The 16,633-nt window shown below is 33.8% G+C and overlaps 1 protein-coding gene across 1 annotated transcript; it reads right to left on the bottom strand.

Annotated features, from left to right (window-relative positions):
* Nucleotides 1-80: 80 nt before the first annotated feature.
* LOC128225845 (mucosa-associated lymphoid tissue lymphoma translocation protein 1 homolog) lies at nucleotides 81-16,633 on the bottom strand. Its single transcript, XM_052935741.1, has 14 exons — nucleotides 16,051-16,633; nucleotides 13,805-13,965; nucleotides 13,400-13,589; nucleotides 12,570-12,745; nucleotides 11,798-11,827; nucleotides 8,934-9,077; nucleotides 8,529-8,669; nucleotides 7,911-8,292; nucleotides 7,420-7,500; nucleotides 5,249-5,370; nucleotides 3,665-3,817; nucleotides 2,931-3,088; nucleotides 1,901-1,990; nucleotides 81-1,173 (listed from the first exon to the last, which is right to left on the bottom strand). Exons 1-14 carry the CDS (start codon nucleotides 16,218-16,220, stop codon nucleotides 988-990), a joined length of 2,184 nt encoding a protein of 727 aa, XP_052791701.1. The 5' UTR covers nucleotides 16,221-16,633; the 3' UTR covers nucleotides 81-987.

Genomic DNA, 16,633 nt, shown 5'->3' with positions numbered 1-16,633 from the left:
TATAAACTCAGTCGCAACTGAATCATTATTGAATGTTGTTTTTACAGAGTCATAACAAATCAGGAATATAAAAATATGCAATACTTTAATAAAACATATTAAAGAAACAGCAGTACAATGTATTTACTTGTGACCAGCACTTGCATTTAAATAAAAACATTTGGTGGTTCATAACAAATATTTATCGAACATCATACAAGAATTACACAATCATCTTAATTGAACATAAATTAACGTATATATACACACTGTACTTGATGGTTAACTAAGCACTAAACAATACATTTATTGAAGAAATAGAATATTGGCTTTGCTATGCATCGTATATTATTTCTGGCCGCATGTGAACCAGGAATTGGATTATCTTCAGCAGAAATTTAGTCACGATCAAGGTTAATGTATTTGCATGACACGCCGCCGATGGTGCTGATAAAATCGCCACCAAGGCTTTGACAAAATCTGGAATGTTTTTCTTCAAAAACCGCATGAACTAGATAATAAAAACCTTGAATATAACGTGTATAACAAAAAAAATATTAAGTATGATAGTGGGATAAATAAGCATTCATTTGTCTTTTTCAACCTAGCCTCAGAGGAATAACGTTGGAAAATCTTTTTTATATTGAAAGGCCCTACATACGTGGTATTTGTATTTTCCTATATTTTAAGTTTTCTTTTATCAACTCAAGTCTTTAAATGCATAAATATCGTGTCTTATATGAAAAAACCCTAATAACAATGGTACAAAATGGTTGTGATACAAATCTCTAAAAAAACAAGATCAGTTGTTTCTCAAAGCATTCAAAAGCGATAGCAAAGTAAATAGAAACTAAATGAGTTTAAGTAGAGTCAAAGAAAAACTGTTTCTGTTGTTGCCATTCAGAGATGATCAGCTTATAAATTGAATATATTAAAACAAACGTTGGATTAGTGTGTCAATACAAACTCTTTTATCTAATACATTTAACACAGTAACCTTTCTTAATCTCAGATACTGTCTGTTTCTTCTTGTTCAATAGGCTCCCGATACGCGGGCTCAAAGCCTATTGCGGGCTTCCACAGTTTCAAATTTGACACGAGCGGAAGTCCCAGGTCAACTCTCTGAGTACTGCTGTACTGTCGCCCATCCCGTCGGTGCACAAAAACAACACTGATGTCAACTACCAGATTGTCCTGTAAGAAGATTTAGGAAAGATGCTCAGTTAAAACTTGGTTATGACACAAGAGACACAAGCAGGTGCAAATGCTCGTCTGTTAGTATTTTCATTCGTTGAAAGATCGTAACTGGACCATTATCAAAATTAGAGTTATGAATATTGATAACCATATGCGTGTGACTAGTAAAATGTATAAAACTTGACTGTCAATATTTTAAACATTTTTTAGTTATTGCCAAGTTTAAAGTGTATTAAGTTCGATTATAACCATGCCGCCGATCACACCTGGGCCCATATCATTGACAACACTCACAAGCTCCAGGTTGGGAACTAAACTAAGGACAGTTTGATGAAAAGCGTGTGAGCAAATACTTTTTTAAAACGACATTTACTTTGATCTTTATATTCTGAGCTCCAAAACATTTGGGGAATCTACTGGGCAAGTGTCATGGAATTACAGTAGTCATATCATTTTCAAGGTATTGTGCAAAACAATATAATACCAGACCTAATAGTGACCTTGACCTTTGACTTACTGACCCCAACAGCAATATGGTTTATCTACCGATCAATGGCAATATACTCTGAAGTTCAATGGTCCAATATCAAACTGTTGTGGAGTTCTTGTACAAGCAAAACACAGTCTACATACCGGCACAAAGACTAACCAACTGACAGGCCTATCATTATTTGCAAACTTATATCCCCACATTTCTTCGAATTGGGCATTACAATGACAATACCTTTAGCTTCTGTATATCTTGAAGAGTGGTCCTCGTTCCATGTTTTCCGTTCCTCTTAAACGCATCCCTGTTGCCATACTGGGAGATGATCTAAGAAAGGCAATCAATGCAAAGGTAACTGTTGTACAATCACAGTTAACATGAACATTAGCATGGAATTCATATATCGTAGTGTTCATGTGAAATGAGCAAACATAATGCCTTTTGGTATATGAACACTGTGTACAGCTTTCTACTTTAACAAAAAAAGCGTCGGTGATATTGTGAAATGCTGATTTTAACATTTGACAATCTGTTTTGAATAAGACCCAACTATAGTCACTCACAATTGTCATATTTAAACTACATTGACATATGGATAAAACCCAGCCGACTCATTTGAAGAGCATAACCTGCTATGAAAGAATATGCAATTTAAATGCAATAATTGGTAATAACAAGTTAAACGCCATGCTTTACATGTGCATATTGTAGATGGCAACATACATACCAAGATTCATTTGAATATCTTGAATAGGTTCTGAGTTTTGACCATGGTCAAAGGTATAGCAAGACGCCGCCGATATCGACGCTGCCTAAGATGAAATCATTGCTAAGACAATTGCTCGATTATACATTTTCTTCATGTTTTAGTTATAATTGTTAGTATCTGAAAGTCCATCAATTAAAAGGAATAAAACTGTTGTTGGCATTTCATGATATTCCTCGTAAAAATGTAGGCAAGTTACACGGCATTAACAGATTAAACTACTGTTCCTCGTTAAACAGACAAGCTAAAACGTTGTACTGCAATGATGCCCTCAGTGCTACGGAAATTATTCCTTCCCTTTTCATTCGAAAAGCTGTTGAACAGAGTGGATAAATCTAAAAGGCTGAATGAAATCAGGATTAAGTCTGTTTCAGCTGATAGTAAATGAAATTTGAATATAATATATTCCTAGTGCATGCATTATAGCACATGCTAGACATAAGGTGAAGGGAAGACACTTATTATATGAAGTGCAGGTACAATCAACACTTGTATTCCTACCGGAGAGAAGTTGGAAATGAAAGCAACACATTGTTGGGTCTCTCCTTGCTCCTGCACCAACACAAAGACATCTAAAAGATTGTTATAGTATGACTGGAAGTCAAGCTGTAGAACAATTCCAAGCAATGGGAAAGTCAGGTCACGATTCCTCGGCTTGTCTATGGAAATATAAAAGTAAGTTGTATTTCCTGTAATTTGTTTTCCAGTTAACAATGTCCAATTTTGTAAAATTAATTATATACATAGTAGCTGCTCCATAGCATTTGGTATCCTGTATGGAATACAGCTACATTTTACAACAATGATAACCAGTACAGCTACTGTCATACCAGTGGAAAAGCTGGATTTTATAACATTAAATTAAATTATAACGATATATGAAGCAACTGATACCATTGACTTATCATGATTATCACTTGATAGCATTGACTTTGATCATTACACATTGTAGCTACCTTATTGACTTAAAGTGATAGCTACTCCATATCATTGATTATACGTATAATATAATCCAGCCACTGGATAAATAAGCTTACCAAGATAGCTACTACATAACAACTTCTATAATCATAACACAATAAAGCTATTATTCAAAATTGACTTAGCTATACAAACAATGTTATTGCCCTCTATAAAATAGACTTGACGGGATATATATTAAATAATATTATGTTACATTTATAGTTACTCCGTAATTGACTTGTTTAGAGAGCTACTCGTTAACATTGACTTACTGTTATAGTTACCCCATAATCGTTCCCTAGCCTTGTACGCTTGTTGCTGTCCGAGGTAAGTGATTTCGTCCGTCAGTGATCTCCGCGTTTCACCAACATTCGACCTTATCTCAGGAAGTTGTTTATCACAGTGCTTAGGACTACGGCTAAACTCTATAAGATAAACTAAAATGTCAATTTTTGTGAGCTTTGTCAAAGTAATCAAATATCCCAATGAAACTTGCGATCTTAATAATGCGCAGATAAAACCCTTATTAATAAATAACCATTTAATTTACCCTGTTGTTTCAAAACAGCATTTCATGAAATTAGAGTTACCAAAGGTTTGATAATGAAAATTATATTGATTAAACCACCAAAAGCGGTCTGAGAATTGCTCAACGCGAAATGCTTGAAAATCTGAGGCAAAAGTTTCTGTTTGTTTACCTGTTACTATGAAGATATAAACAATATTTTAATGAAAAACTAAATAAACACGTACAGTAGTCGAAAGTTTGAATGTAGTTTACTTAAACAAAAACTAAGTTTAGTCAATGGAACATAAATAAGGAACTGTAAGACGAAAAGGTTGTGGCTAATAAAGGTGTGCTTCCCACTTGAAATACAAATAGTTTCAGATTTCAAAGAAAATCTCTAATATTTTGGAATTATTTTACTCCTCAAATTTACTTAATATACTATAATACTAAATATACTTACTATAAAGGTAAATCTAAATAAAACATATGTTTGCCTATGATGCAAGGCATGATGAGCGTGTGTATAAAGTTTCAAAATAGTTCTTCTAAAATATTTTGCTCCAAATACTTCCATTCGAATAAACTCTTATCAAAATTATTGAAGTAACTTTAATGCTCAACTTAAAGGGAACGTTACAATTGAATCATTCTGTCGTACATTTCATGGTGATAAGAGTTTAAGAATATTTCTTTTTTTTCAAATTGTTGAAGTTCGCTCCATTAACCACCTTAAAATATTGACATTTTTCCTAGGTAACCTAAACTGATCAATACAATTCAATAGGTGGGGAAAGCATGATTCTATTTTAAACAACAGTGACCACGACCTTCAGCCCTACAATCAATAAAACAATCCCCATTCGTTTGCTATAAGTTGCATGTGTGATGGACATTGGTGATAAATAGTTTGATGTATTTCCTCTATAAATGGTATTTTAAAACTGCATATATATATACTACTTTTTAGTATTATGGATAAGAAAATATGCGTTAGAAAGGAATATTCCTGTCAGATGACACTCCCTGCCGGTGATGATGTTCTTATAAGACAACTATGAAATATTCTTGAATGTCCTATCTTTTTTCTAGTTTTTAATCCTTGTACTTTTAACATATTGTATAGTCCGGGCCGGAGAAATAATTCTAGAGATGTCAAATGAAGAAGCATGCATCACGACCTTAAACAATTGCAGCAGACAAATCCTATATAGTATAGATAGTCGGGTTGCAGCAATGCTATATCGCGTATAGTTTGTGATTGTATGATAGTGAACACTTTTTTAAAGTACTTTCGTACATATATATACATCTACATATATAAACCATTTCAACCGCTTAAAACTACCTTCTTTAAGTTCAATGACGAGGTTGTCAATCCCGATGGGTTTCGTTAACAACGGGGCAAGATATCGTATCAGGAGACCTCTCTGTTCACTCGTGTTTTCGAGCGCACTCAATCCCAAACTCCTGTAATGTCAAGGGTTATATGATTGGTATAATTCAAGCCTTTTATTATATAAAAGACCCACTCACACGCACTAGCACTCACACAAACACACATTCTCGACACTTCAACTAAACCATATTGTTTTACTGAAAAAACAATGACAACTCTCAGTCAAAGCTTTGTCAATATGTTCATGTTACAACAATTTGGGCAATATCGTGGCCCTCAGCGTGGATAAACATACCGAGACAACATCACCGTACTGGTAAAGTTAATATCACATCTACCTGCATAGCGTTTTTGTTGGATGTAAGAGAAGTGAGATGGATCACATGAGATCAAAAGAATGATGAACAGGTGAACTGACACAGATTTCTAAATACCAGTATAATTTGTATACAATCTGCTAAAAATGTCATCCTAGATCATTATGACAATTCTTGTAATTGGCTTAATCAAATACATAAGGATTATTTTCTCAAGATTGGCTCTATGAGATGCAATTGCTGCGATAACCCTTAAGGGAAAACACCTTCCTTAGCACATTATCCCATAGTGCGACTTACTGCCAGGCATAATAAGTATTGTACAACAACAGCAGCTGATGCAAAGGCTTGAACGGTGTGTCTTGCATGAACTACACATTTGAAGGGACCTTTTATTATCAGGCAGAAGGACTGTCACAAACTATGTGCAGCCCAGCATGCATCTTCGACTGAGATGGCAGAGAAGGTCGCTTGAGTGATGTTCAGGAGATGCTGGCTTTGAAGAAGGCACCATATGAGGCAAACAGTCGGCACCAGACATTGCAGGGGAGGGGAGAGGCAGCTGATATTTAGAGATCAATACTTAGTGTGAAGGAAACTATGGGTGACATGCCTGGCCTCAGTGGCATCGAATACTATGCATAATTGTCTTCTGTAACATATGCACAGGTTTATTTGAATATCTTGAACGGGTTTTGAGTAACTGTCCAAGTTGTTTCACGCTGACGGCGTTGCTCATAATGGCAACAAAGTTATCAACAACCTCGTATTTCGTGCAGTAAAAATGAAAATAAAATACATTTAATATATATGAACATATAACTGAACACAATACAATAATATCCGATTTTTTTATATATATTAGATATATTTAAATATATTTCATGCAATTAGGGGTCATATAGTTACTCGGGCTTTTATTTAACTCTATCAATGCATATGTGTGAAAACCCTATGATGGTAAATTTTATTTATCGTCATTACATATCATGCATAGTATGATATTGTATATTAAATACATATCAATTATTCAATTTACATTGCAGATATTGATTTCTATAACATTAAAATATTTATAATTCATAGATAAATTCTTCTTCTGCAATTAAATCAATTGAAAAACTACTATAAAGCTCTCATAATCTTTATTACTCTATGTTTTCACATGCATTTTAATCGCAGTCCAGCAGGATGTCAATAAAATCGAAACCTTTTTTATTAAAAAGAAATGAAGTTAACTATAAATCGTGTTTTAAACGTTTTGTATGCATTTTAGATTACCATTGTATCTGACATTTTAAATGTGTATTGAGTTGAAATAAATGAATAACATACAAATAACCGTACTTTCATCTGTAATGGATTGTCGGCCATTTTTTTTACATATCAGTTATCCGTAAGCAATGTCTTTCCAAAAAATATCAAATTAACATGCAGTAACATGGCGACAACATTTAACGTTATTGACAAGCTTGAAATGACAAGACCATTTGTACATCGGTTAATAACTTAAATCGGAAATGACGTCAACTATATACAGCTATTGTTTTTTTGGTTTGCATCACTTACATGTTACAAACTAATATATTATTGAATGCATATTTTGTTTGTTATTTCGATTTAAAAAACAATTACTTTACGTGTATGAAAGTTTGTACTTGTCGCCATTTTGTACAATATTCTGCCATTTGCATATTCTGGTAAAACATGATCTGTTCTGCACTGTCACTTTTGCAATCTTGTTCACCAAGGCAATACTTTTTTACACAACAAAAAGAACAAATCATAATTAAAATGTCTTACGTGGCATAGCAGTAGCAAACGTTTGCATTCTGCGCCGACGTGAAAAAACTTCTTGGTGGCTCTGAGGATTTGCCTTTGCCCCTAAAATGACAAAATAATATACATACTACACATAAGACACATTATCTGTATATGTCTATATAAATACATTTTGCTGTAACCAAGTTTTCATGAGATATTCCAGGCCCTTATTTGAATTTTGATATGTGTTAGGTTATCGTCATATAAAGCCTCCAGTAGTTTCCGGTTCCGATCAACTCGAGTTTCATGGACTGTTTTAAAACGGAACTCCCAGCATTCATCGGATGAACTATTTTGATGTGTCTGCGGTGTGCTTGTGACGTTTGTATGCCATGTTCGTACCTTTGTATCTCTAGTTAGTTCGGTGTTAACATTGATATATCATCCCTATTGATTCCATTGCATTAGCATACAAGTGCATTTCATAACAATTGAACCAATAAAGACAGTACAAACTTGGGTATTCTTACGACATTCTGCAAGTATCCAGTACCAGGAACACCAGAGCCGGGTTCTTTTTCTGGAAGTTGTACAAGATAAGACTTGTATTCACACATTCATTTGACGCGGGCATGGATGGGGCATCCGTCGGTATTAAATAAGAAACTCCTCTTTCCTCGAAACCATGTCCACAAAAATAGAAGACAACATACACGTTTTTGTCGATCAATTTACAAAACTCTATGACAGCATTTTCAATTTCTGGCTTGGTTAAGTTCAGTAACATAACGACTTTGAAGTTAATTGAAACGAGGCTTTCAGCCATTTCCCGAATGTCGTTTGGAGGGGCCTTTAACGAAATTGCCGAAAGGTAATCAGAGTTTCCGATCAGTAAAGCCACTTTGTCATGAGCTGGAAAAATAAAAATGAAGTAATCAAACCAAAATAATGGATAACGGTTTGCCTACAAACTTTGATTAGCATATCTATTTATTCAATAAGTTTCCATCCCGATTTCTTTACATGCAAACGAATAATCTAATGTAATACTAAACTTTGTTAAGTTACATATGCCTTTAAAGTCAATATTGGTTAATGAGTGGATTTAGTTTTATTTCAGATATAGGGAAGATACACAAACTGCTTACGGTTATATAGATTAACAAATGGTATCTTAAGATGCAACAATGCGGGGTTTGTTAACACGCGACTGCTCTGAATTACCCGTCCGTCTACTGTCATTTTCATGGCCTTGACCTCACACTGGTAAGTGCCCTGGCAACTCGCGTCTTATATGTTGTAGATCTTGTACTTAAAGCTATTTGCACCTGTTATAACGAATACAAATACGCATTATTAAATTTATAATAAATATTTATTAACAAGTCTTACTTTGTTATAATCCATACAGGTTTATGTAAGTCTTTTTTGTAAGCAAAACATTTGGCTAAAATCTTTGCATGCTAAAGCTTTTTTGTGAATATTGGGGCTGGACCTCATATGTCTTTCTTTGACAATCTATCAGTATAAATATATATATTAATATTTTATACCATCACATGTTTTACCCTTAATTTCTTTCCCGTCCTTGATCCACTGGTATCGGAGGGGCAAACCACATTGAGCCTCCACCATAAACAAGGCACGTTCACCCAACTCGAGCTCCTTAGAAGTAGGATGAGAAATTACCCTTATTTCTGAAATATGTACATTCGTATTTATAAATAACCTAATAACATAAGTTGTGTAAGCGTTTATAGAAAAACAGCATCATAGCCATAAACGTCAACAAACAGTAAAACTTATTGGTAACAGTATACACTCTTTAGGAATGAAAGCCAACTAATTAAATGCAATAAAATACATTTGTAACTGAATAAAGTTGGCAGGAATTTATCAAAATATTTGCTTTCTGGTTTTGACTGTATGATTAAAGAAATTCAAATTGATAACGGAGTAATGTTGAAATGCAAATGACCCGATATTACATCATATGATAAGGTTTTACATGTTTATTGATCATCTATGTAAATGTTACATGTTAATATATCGTAAATGAAGATGTTACATGTAAATGGATCATCTATGTAGTGTTAATAATTTGTTACGACTACCAAACGCAAAACATGTGATATTCAGCACTACCAATCAGGGCTCGGTGAAGAATAGGCAATGGAAGTAATTTATTTAAACCACGCTACTCTCTTTCTTCTCTCTTATCCTATTTCACCTTCTTATTATGTTCTCAAACAGAATTAAATCTTTAAAGATTAAATAATATTAAACAAAGCCAAATCATGTTAGACACTGCCATATGATTCAACAATATCAATATCATTGTGTCATCTACATTGTAAGCTGTACAATTGTCCGTCATTAAATATTTACTTTTGCTAAGGTTTGGAAAAGAACTTTTTAAGATATATTTTTCTCCCACCTTAGATAAGTAGATCCAATAATTTAACCATGCTAGATATTCTTATCTTAACCACGGGCGAAGATAAAATGCCCGTATGGAACTTCTTTTTTAATGGTCACCACACTCACACACCATATTTAGAACTCTAATTAATTATTTCTCGCTTCAAATGTGACTATAAAAAAGTTTTCAAGCACCATTTAAGAAATAATGCTTTATTCTCCTTAGAACTATTTAAAAATACCGATTTGACTATTAATATTAACTGGATCACTGCTCGCATATCCATGACAACCGCGTGCTATCGCATATCCATACGCAATTATTTTCACTACGCACAAAAGAGTTCCAGCAAAACATACATTTTTACTTAATTTTGTTTAACTGAGGTGGGAGAAAAAACATCTACCATAGCCGAGAGTCTAAGGATAGGTTCATCCCGACCCTCGCGCAGGGTGTTTTGCGGAAACTCGGTAAACCTCGTTTCCGCAAAACACCCTACGCTCGGGTCGGAATGAACATATCTTACACTCTCGGCCATGGAAGATACTTATATTCTTTCGTTCTAATCCTTTTCTTGATTTTACATGTGTTTTCTGTTTGTCTGTATGATTTGTTTTAATACGCTGATGAATAAAATATGTGTAAACTAAACGCAAAAGAGCAAGAAAAAACAGCAATAAACTACCAACAACAACATTTATTTCATAACATTGTTCTCCCTTTTATAAATGATGGAATACTTGAAAACAATTGGACTTCACAATTTCTCGTGAGCTTTTTACACAAATCTAAAAGACTTATTCGTAAATACATGGAAATAAACAGAGCATTCAAGAACGTTTTAAACAAGCTTTGAAAAACATGCTAAAAAGCAACAGGGAAAACATAAATAGTTAATTTTAAAAGAATTTAGGTCACCATGCCGATGATACAAGAGTATAACATATAATAGTAGAAAAGAATTGAACACTAATTATAGAGTACTGACTACCTAAACTTCTTAAAAAATAATAATCTATGTAGGTGTCACATATGAATAGACATAGTTACATGTTAGTATACCATTTATAAGCTTGCATTTAAATATATCATATATGAGTGTTACATGTTAATAGATCATCTTTCTAATTGTAACATGTTACTTTATCATCTATGTAGGATATGTGAATAAATAGATAATATTTGAGTTGTACACGTTACTTGATCAGTTTTGTAAGTGTGAAACGTGAACTATGTGTAACTTGTTACTAGATCATCTTTTTAGGGGAAAGGTGCTACATATTACTTTACCAGCTATATAGGTGTTGGATGGTACTAGACTTTCTATGTAAGTGTTATATATTAAAAGGTCATCATTGTAGGAGTTACAATCTCAATAAGATATATCTAACTGTTGCATGTTACTAGGAGATCTATGACTGTTACATTTGTATAGATCATCTATGTACTAGACACGCTACTCTATTATATATTAGTGTTCTATGTTGATTCATTATCTATTAGTATTGCATAATTTTACATATCAATATAATACAAGTGTTGCATGGGCATTCTACATCACGCTACTACATTAAATATGGATGCTGTATGTTGGTATATCATCTTTGATCGTTGCATGTTTATATATCATTTACGTAGGTGTTTCATGTTACAAGTGTATCCACCATCTACATTTAATGGAGGTGTTGCATGTTAATATATCAGCTGTGACCGTTGCATGTCAATATATCGTCTGTGACCGTTGCATGCTAATATATCATCCATGTAGGTGTTATGTTGTATTAGTTTTTTATGTACTTGTTTCATGTTAAAAGATAAATTATCAAAACAGTCGAATTATCAGAGGAAAAGAGTTTTATCCAATGTTTTTCATTTATTTAATTATTAAAGTTGCTTTTTACTGGAAGGTTGTGTGATCACAGAAGTAAAAGGTACCCACAAAAGGGAGATGTATTTTGACTGAAACCATTTAGAGTGATCATAAACAACTCTTACCATGATTTTGCTCTATGTGACGAACAGGAGCTAAAATAAAATACAGAAAAACATGCGTTGACTTGCGTTGCTCAGTATGCAACATCAAACAGAACAATTAAAATAATATACCTGCATCTTGGTAAACATTTTTAGATGTGTCTGTATGCCTTAAAAGAATAAAAAATGTGTCGTCGAGGCCTTGTTAGTCAGGTGCCGTTAAAAACAACTGACTATACCATCCCGGTTCGTTTGTACGTAAACTAATTAACCGAAAGTACATATTGGAAACGTTTGTCGCTCTTAGAAGTGTTGTTATGATCTTAGCTGAAATCAAATGTTCAAAGGACTCGTTTGTGATATTTGTTTAAAATATAATATTTACATGTGCTTTCTAATCACATAAAGCCCTTTCAAATAATATAAAAACAATGAACATGGAAAAGTTCCCTCAATTGTACATCTTAAGAATTTTGTGTGTTGGTTTATTATTTTCGAAGGAACTGTATTACACGCTTGTAAACAATGCTTAAAATTCTAAATATTGGTAGGAACTGTACACCAGCACCTTGCTTTGTTAATCAAATATCGATAATTCTAGTAAAAAGGGCAGTTAAAAGTTTAAGTTCATGTACTTTAACTGATAACTTTCTACCATTGATAAATTTATTTATCAAACTGATTGTAAACACACAGTCCTTCAGGGAAAATCCGCACAAAAAGGTCTACCGCATATAAAACATTTGTTGGAACATGATGGAACAAGGTTTACCTTACATAAGACAAAACTTACTTGGTGATGGATGGTGAGGCATTTTTGAAAGGTTTTTGGCACCTGGCAGGTTTAGCCTCTTAGAAACGAAAATCGGTTTGGGCTTGATAATCACGAGGGATATGTTCGTAAGCCTTGTCTTCTGAGGATCGGAACAGTTATGGATCTGGCACGAATAACCACCAGCATTAGCAGAACTGTAAAGATGATGTAGTTTCAATTGTTGCAATAGTTTAGGAACGTTCAGAAATTTAAAACTTCACCTAATCTGTTAGTTCTATTAGTTTTGTTCTTAATATGAAACTTATTTCAGAGGCCATGAAAAACCATGTTCGTCGATTGGGAACCGGGTACCAGCTACGGCAAAGAAAGGTAAAAAGGCTCTGTTTAGAAAGACAAAAAGGTAATAACGCACCTAGATATATACCTGTCGTTATTACTGAGAAAGTGTATATACTAACTTACGTAAAGAAATTAATTTTATATACAGTACCATAAATCAATAATGTTATGTTAATGACCTAACATGTTTTTAATCTACATGCACTGTTAATTGTAGGACGTAACTTTCTACTATGAAAGTGGGACAAACAAAGTTCCACCAGGATTGGCACTTTGGTTTATGGAAAAGCAGGTTAATAATAAAACTTTCACAATAATCACTGTTGTAGATTATTATAAAGTTGAAAAGGCCTAGCATGCTGGCTTGAGCCTTAGATTTTCAAAACTATTCAATAAAGGTTTTATAAACATCCTATTTTCAACTACGCCTGTTATGTATCCAGTGCCTTTATTATATTTTGAACATTTTGATTTACTGACATGAAAGGAATTGATGTGCATAGTCGTACGTGACATTGGCTATTGTGAGTGTTCTCTCGGTACATCCCTTCAATTCATTAAACTTATTTTTCCCATCTGGACAAAAGAACCACTGAAATCTTGGGTGTGGTTTCCCCATGGCCGCTATCTCCAACACTAGAGTCTCTCCCTCATTTATGTCCACTTCTTTCGCTGGGCTTTGTGTTATTCTTATTTTCTCTGAAAAAAAGTTAGAACAGCAATTGAAAAGTGACTTCTAGTGGTCTATATCAATGGATGAAATTACGAGCTACTAGGCAAGTCAGTGTTTATATTTACTGCGTCCCCTGATTAAAAGTATTAACGGCTGACTGCCTAATTACTGAAAAAAATGTATCGGAATATTTGAAAGATAATGCTTTCTCATTGGTCAAAATATAATGTTGACCACTTACCATATTTAGAGAGGCCCAGTAGATACGTATCGATGCCTGTCTCTTCCAGCAGAGCTGACAAATCCCCGACGGTCATGCCTTGCGAGCCCAACTCTGTAAGCAGTTTCCCAGCTGCACTTTCTCTTTCGATCCCTTGAGCCCAGAGCTCGACTTGCTGAGGGCTAGAAGTTTAGTGCAATATGTTTAATAAATTATTGCTAACTGTATCGATCTAATAAACACGCCAAAATCTCTATATTTATTTATTAATCAACTATTACGTAATTGACGTGATACAGAGACAATTGCTGTACCAATACCAGACAATTGAAGACAATATATGACAGAACTCGCTCTATATCGACCAAACTCGACCAATATCGACAAAACTCGCCTAATATGAGTTTTCTCCGCTTTGATTGGCTACAAAACTCGCCTAATATAGGATTTGAGAAATGGGCCATTTTCATTGGCTGTCAAAACTCGCCTAATATGAGAAATATGCTTGATTTTTTTTTAAAGGTAGCCATTTTGTTTTCCTTTTTCCGACCGGTTTGCAAATTTTGTGCTTCGTATAACTCTATACGGAATACTTGAACCTATTAAATGATTAAACCACTTTGTACGGTGTGATATTATAGTTGTTTTTAAACCGTTGGTGGATTTTACGACTATTATGATTTTGTACATCGACAAAATGGACGACGAAGGTGAAAAATTTGTCGTTTTAACAAACGATTTACGAAATTAAGACGAAAAGACATGCTTCCTTACAATGTACAGTTCTATATTCATAAGTATGTGCAATGTCACTTTAAGGACGCATGTCAAAATCACAGTGGCTTAATGACAAAGGCTCATTAAAGTCACAATAAATAATTTCAACTAGCCAAAATTATATTTTACACATACTTGAACATGTGTATCAATAATATAATACATTGCCATACACATAAAATCAGATTTTACATAATTCAAAAATACCCTATACTGTAATATGAAACAAGTGAAGAATGTTCGGCTGGCGAAAATGTAAACAAAGACCAATTCTCGTTGAAAATTATAACTTCTTCGTAAGCTACAAACAAAATACCTGTCTCATAGATGCAGTGGCCCGTTATATACACGTTTAAACCGGTATTTTTGTCGAGAGAAACAGCATACGACAAAAATGCTTAAAAATGCGAATTATCACAAGTTCTAGCCAGACATTGTTCTGTCAAAATGACGTAGTACCCGGCTCGCCTTAATCGATTAGCGAAAGCGGCCGAAGGACGGGAACCACCGGAACACTCAACCCATTTCCGATGGTTCCCGTCCTTCGGCCGCTTTCGCTAATCGATTAAGGCGAGCTGGGTACTATGTCGTTTTGACAGAACAATGTCTGGCCAGCGCTTGTGATAATTTGCACTTTGAAGCATTTTTGTCGTATACTGTTTCTCTCGACAAGAATACCAGTGTTAACGTTTACATAACGGGCCACTGCATCTCGGCCTTTCGGGCTCAGGCAAATACAGTTAACATCGGACAAATAACTAGGCCAATATGAAATCACCCAATTAATAACAAGTTAACTAAGGTTATACAAAGTTGAAAATCTTCTTTTAATGTTCAACTTCCATTAGACACGTTAATTTTGCTTGATGTAGTTATATTTTAAAACGAATGTGGTCAATCGAAACGGCTCAACCCCATAGCGTAAAATGACGTGGCTTTCACGTGTACAAAATTACCATTATTCAGCGTTAATTTTGTTATATATAGTTTTAGGTTTTATTTTCAATCAGGAATTTGACCATTTAGTAAGAGTAGTTCATTGTCGTTTGGGTCTTTGCCTTTACCCCTAAACAGGGTTACAATTGTATTAATAACAATATAACCGTTGAAAAAGTATGCCAATAGTACAGTTTGTTTTAACAGTCCGATTCAGATTTGTGTCATGCATTCAGTCACCTCGTATGTATTGCTTATCATAAGACAATCGCATTAGTTGATCATAATCATCAAGAAGATCAGATGTTTGAACTGTGATTCACTTTGTATTAAACTCTTGTTTAGTATTTATTATATTCATATAATAAAGTTGCCACTATTGGCAAAACAGCATGCACTACAAATACTTCATCATGCGCAATTGTTTTTCATTTTGAAATGTATGAGCATTGGCAACACAATAAATTGTGAGAAATATATATATTAGAATAGTAATAAATTAAAAAACGAAAGCATAATGTTTATTCATAGATTATTCCGTAGCATCAACTTACGTGATTTTGTATCTCTGTTTAATCATGTTAGATGTTTCCAGAGTTCCAATTAAGGCTCTCCAGTTCCTTGGTGCAGGATTCGTGTCCAACACTTCTCTGGCCTTAATCCAAACACTTCCCGGAAGATCACTGACACTCGCATCCATGTTTAATCTATTATTCACTGACATGATTATTTTACTCTGAAATAAACTTACTCACGGAAAAATTGCATAATATTATCTATATTCTATCATGACTCTGATGTATTTTGTTATTGATACATTAGTTTATTGTTCATGGAATTCAATCCAGTAATCAATAGCAAATATTGGTTTCAGTCATTAAATAAAAATATCATGGAACGATTTATAATTCAAAATATGACTATAACAAGTGGTAATAAGTATCCGTAATATTTGTTTTGTGTTCTAATAAGAATCATCACCTAACTTAATATAAGTGGTGCCAAGTTGCTTAAAATGAAAGCCCGTATAATTTTTACAATGAATATTTCTGATTCACTTTTCAATAAAACCTTGTTTTAACTTCCTGAAATCCTTAACAATGATCTAATTTCTATAGATTTATAATCTAAAGGGTT

This window comes from Mya arenaria, chromosome 3 (assembly GCF_026914265.1).
Source record: "Mya arenaria isolate MELC-2E11 chromosome 3, ASM2691426v1".
NCBI classification, from domain to species: domain Eukaryota; kingdom Metazoa; phylum Mollusca; class Bivalvia; order Myida; family Myidae; genus Mya; species Mya arenaria.
This window is presented reverse-complemented; position numbering and strand designations above follow the sequence as displayed.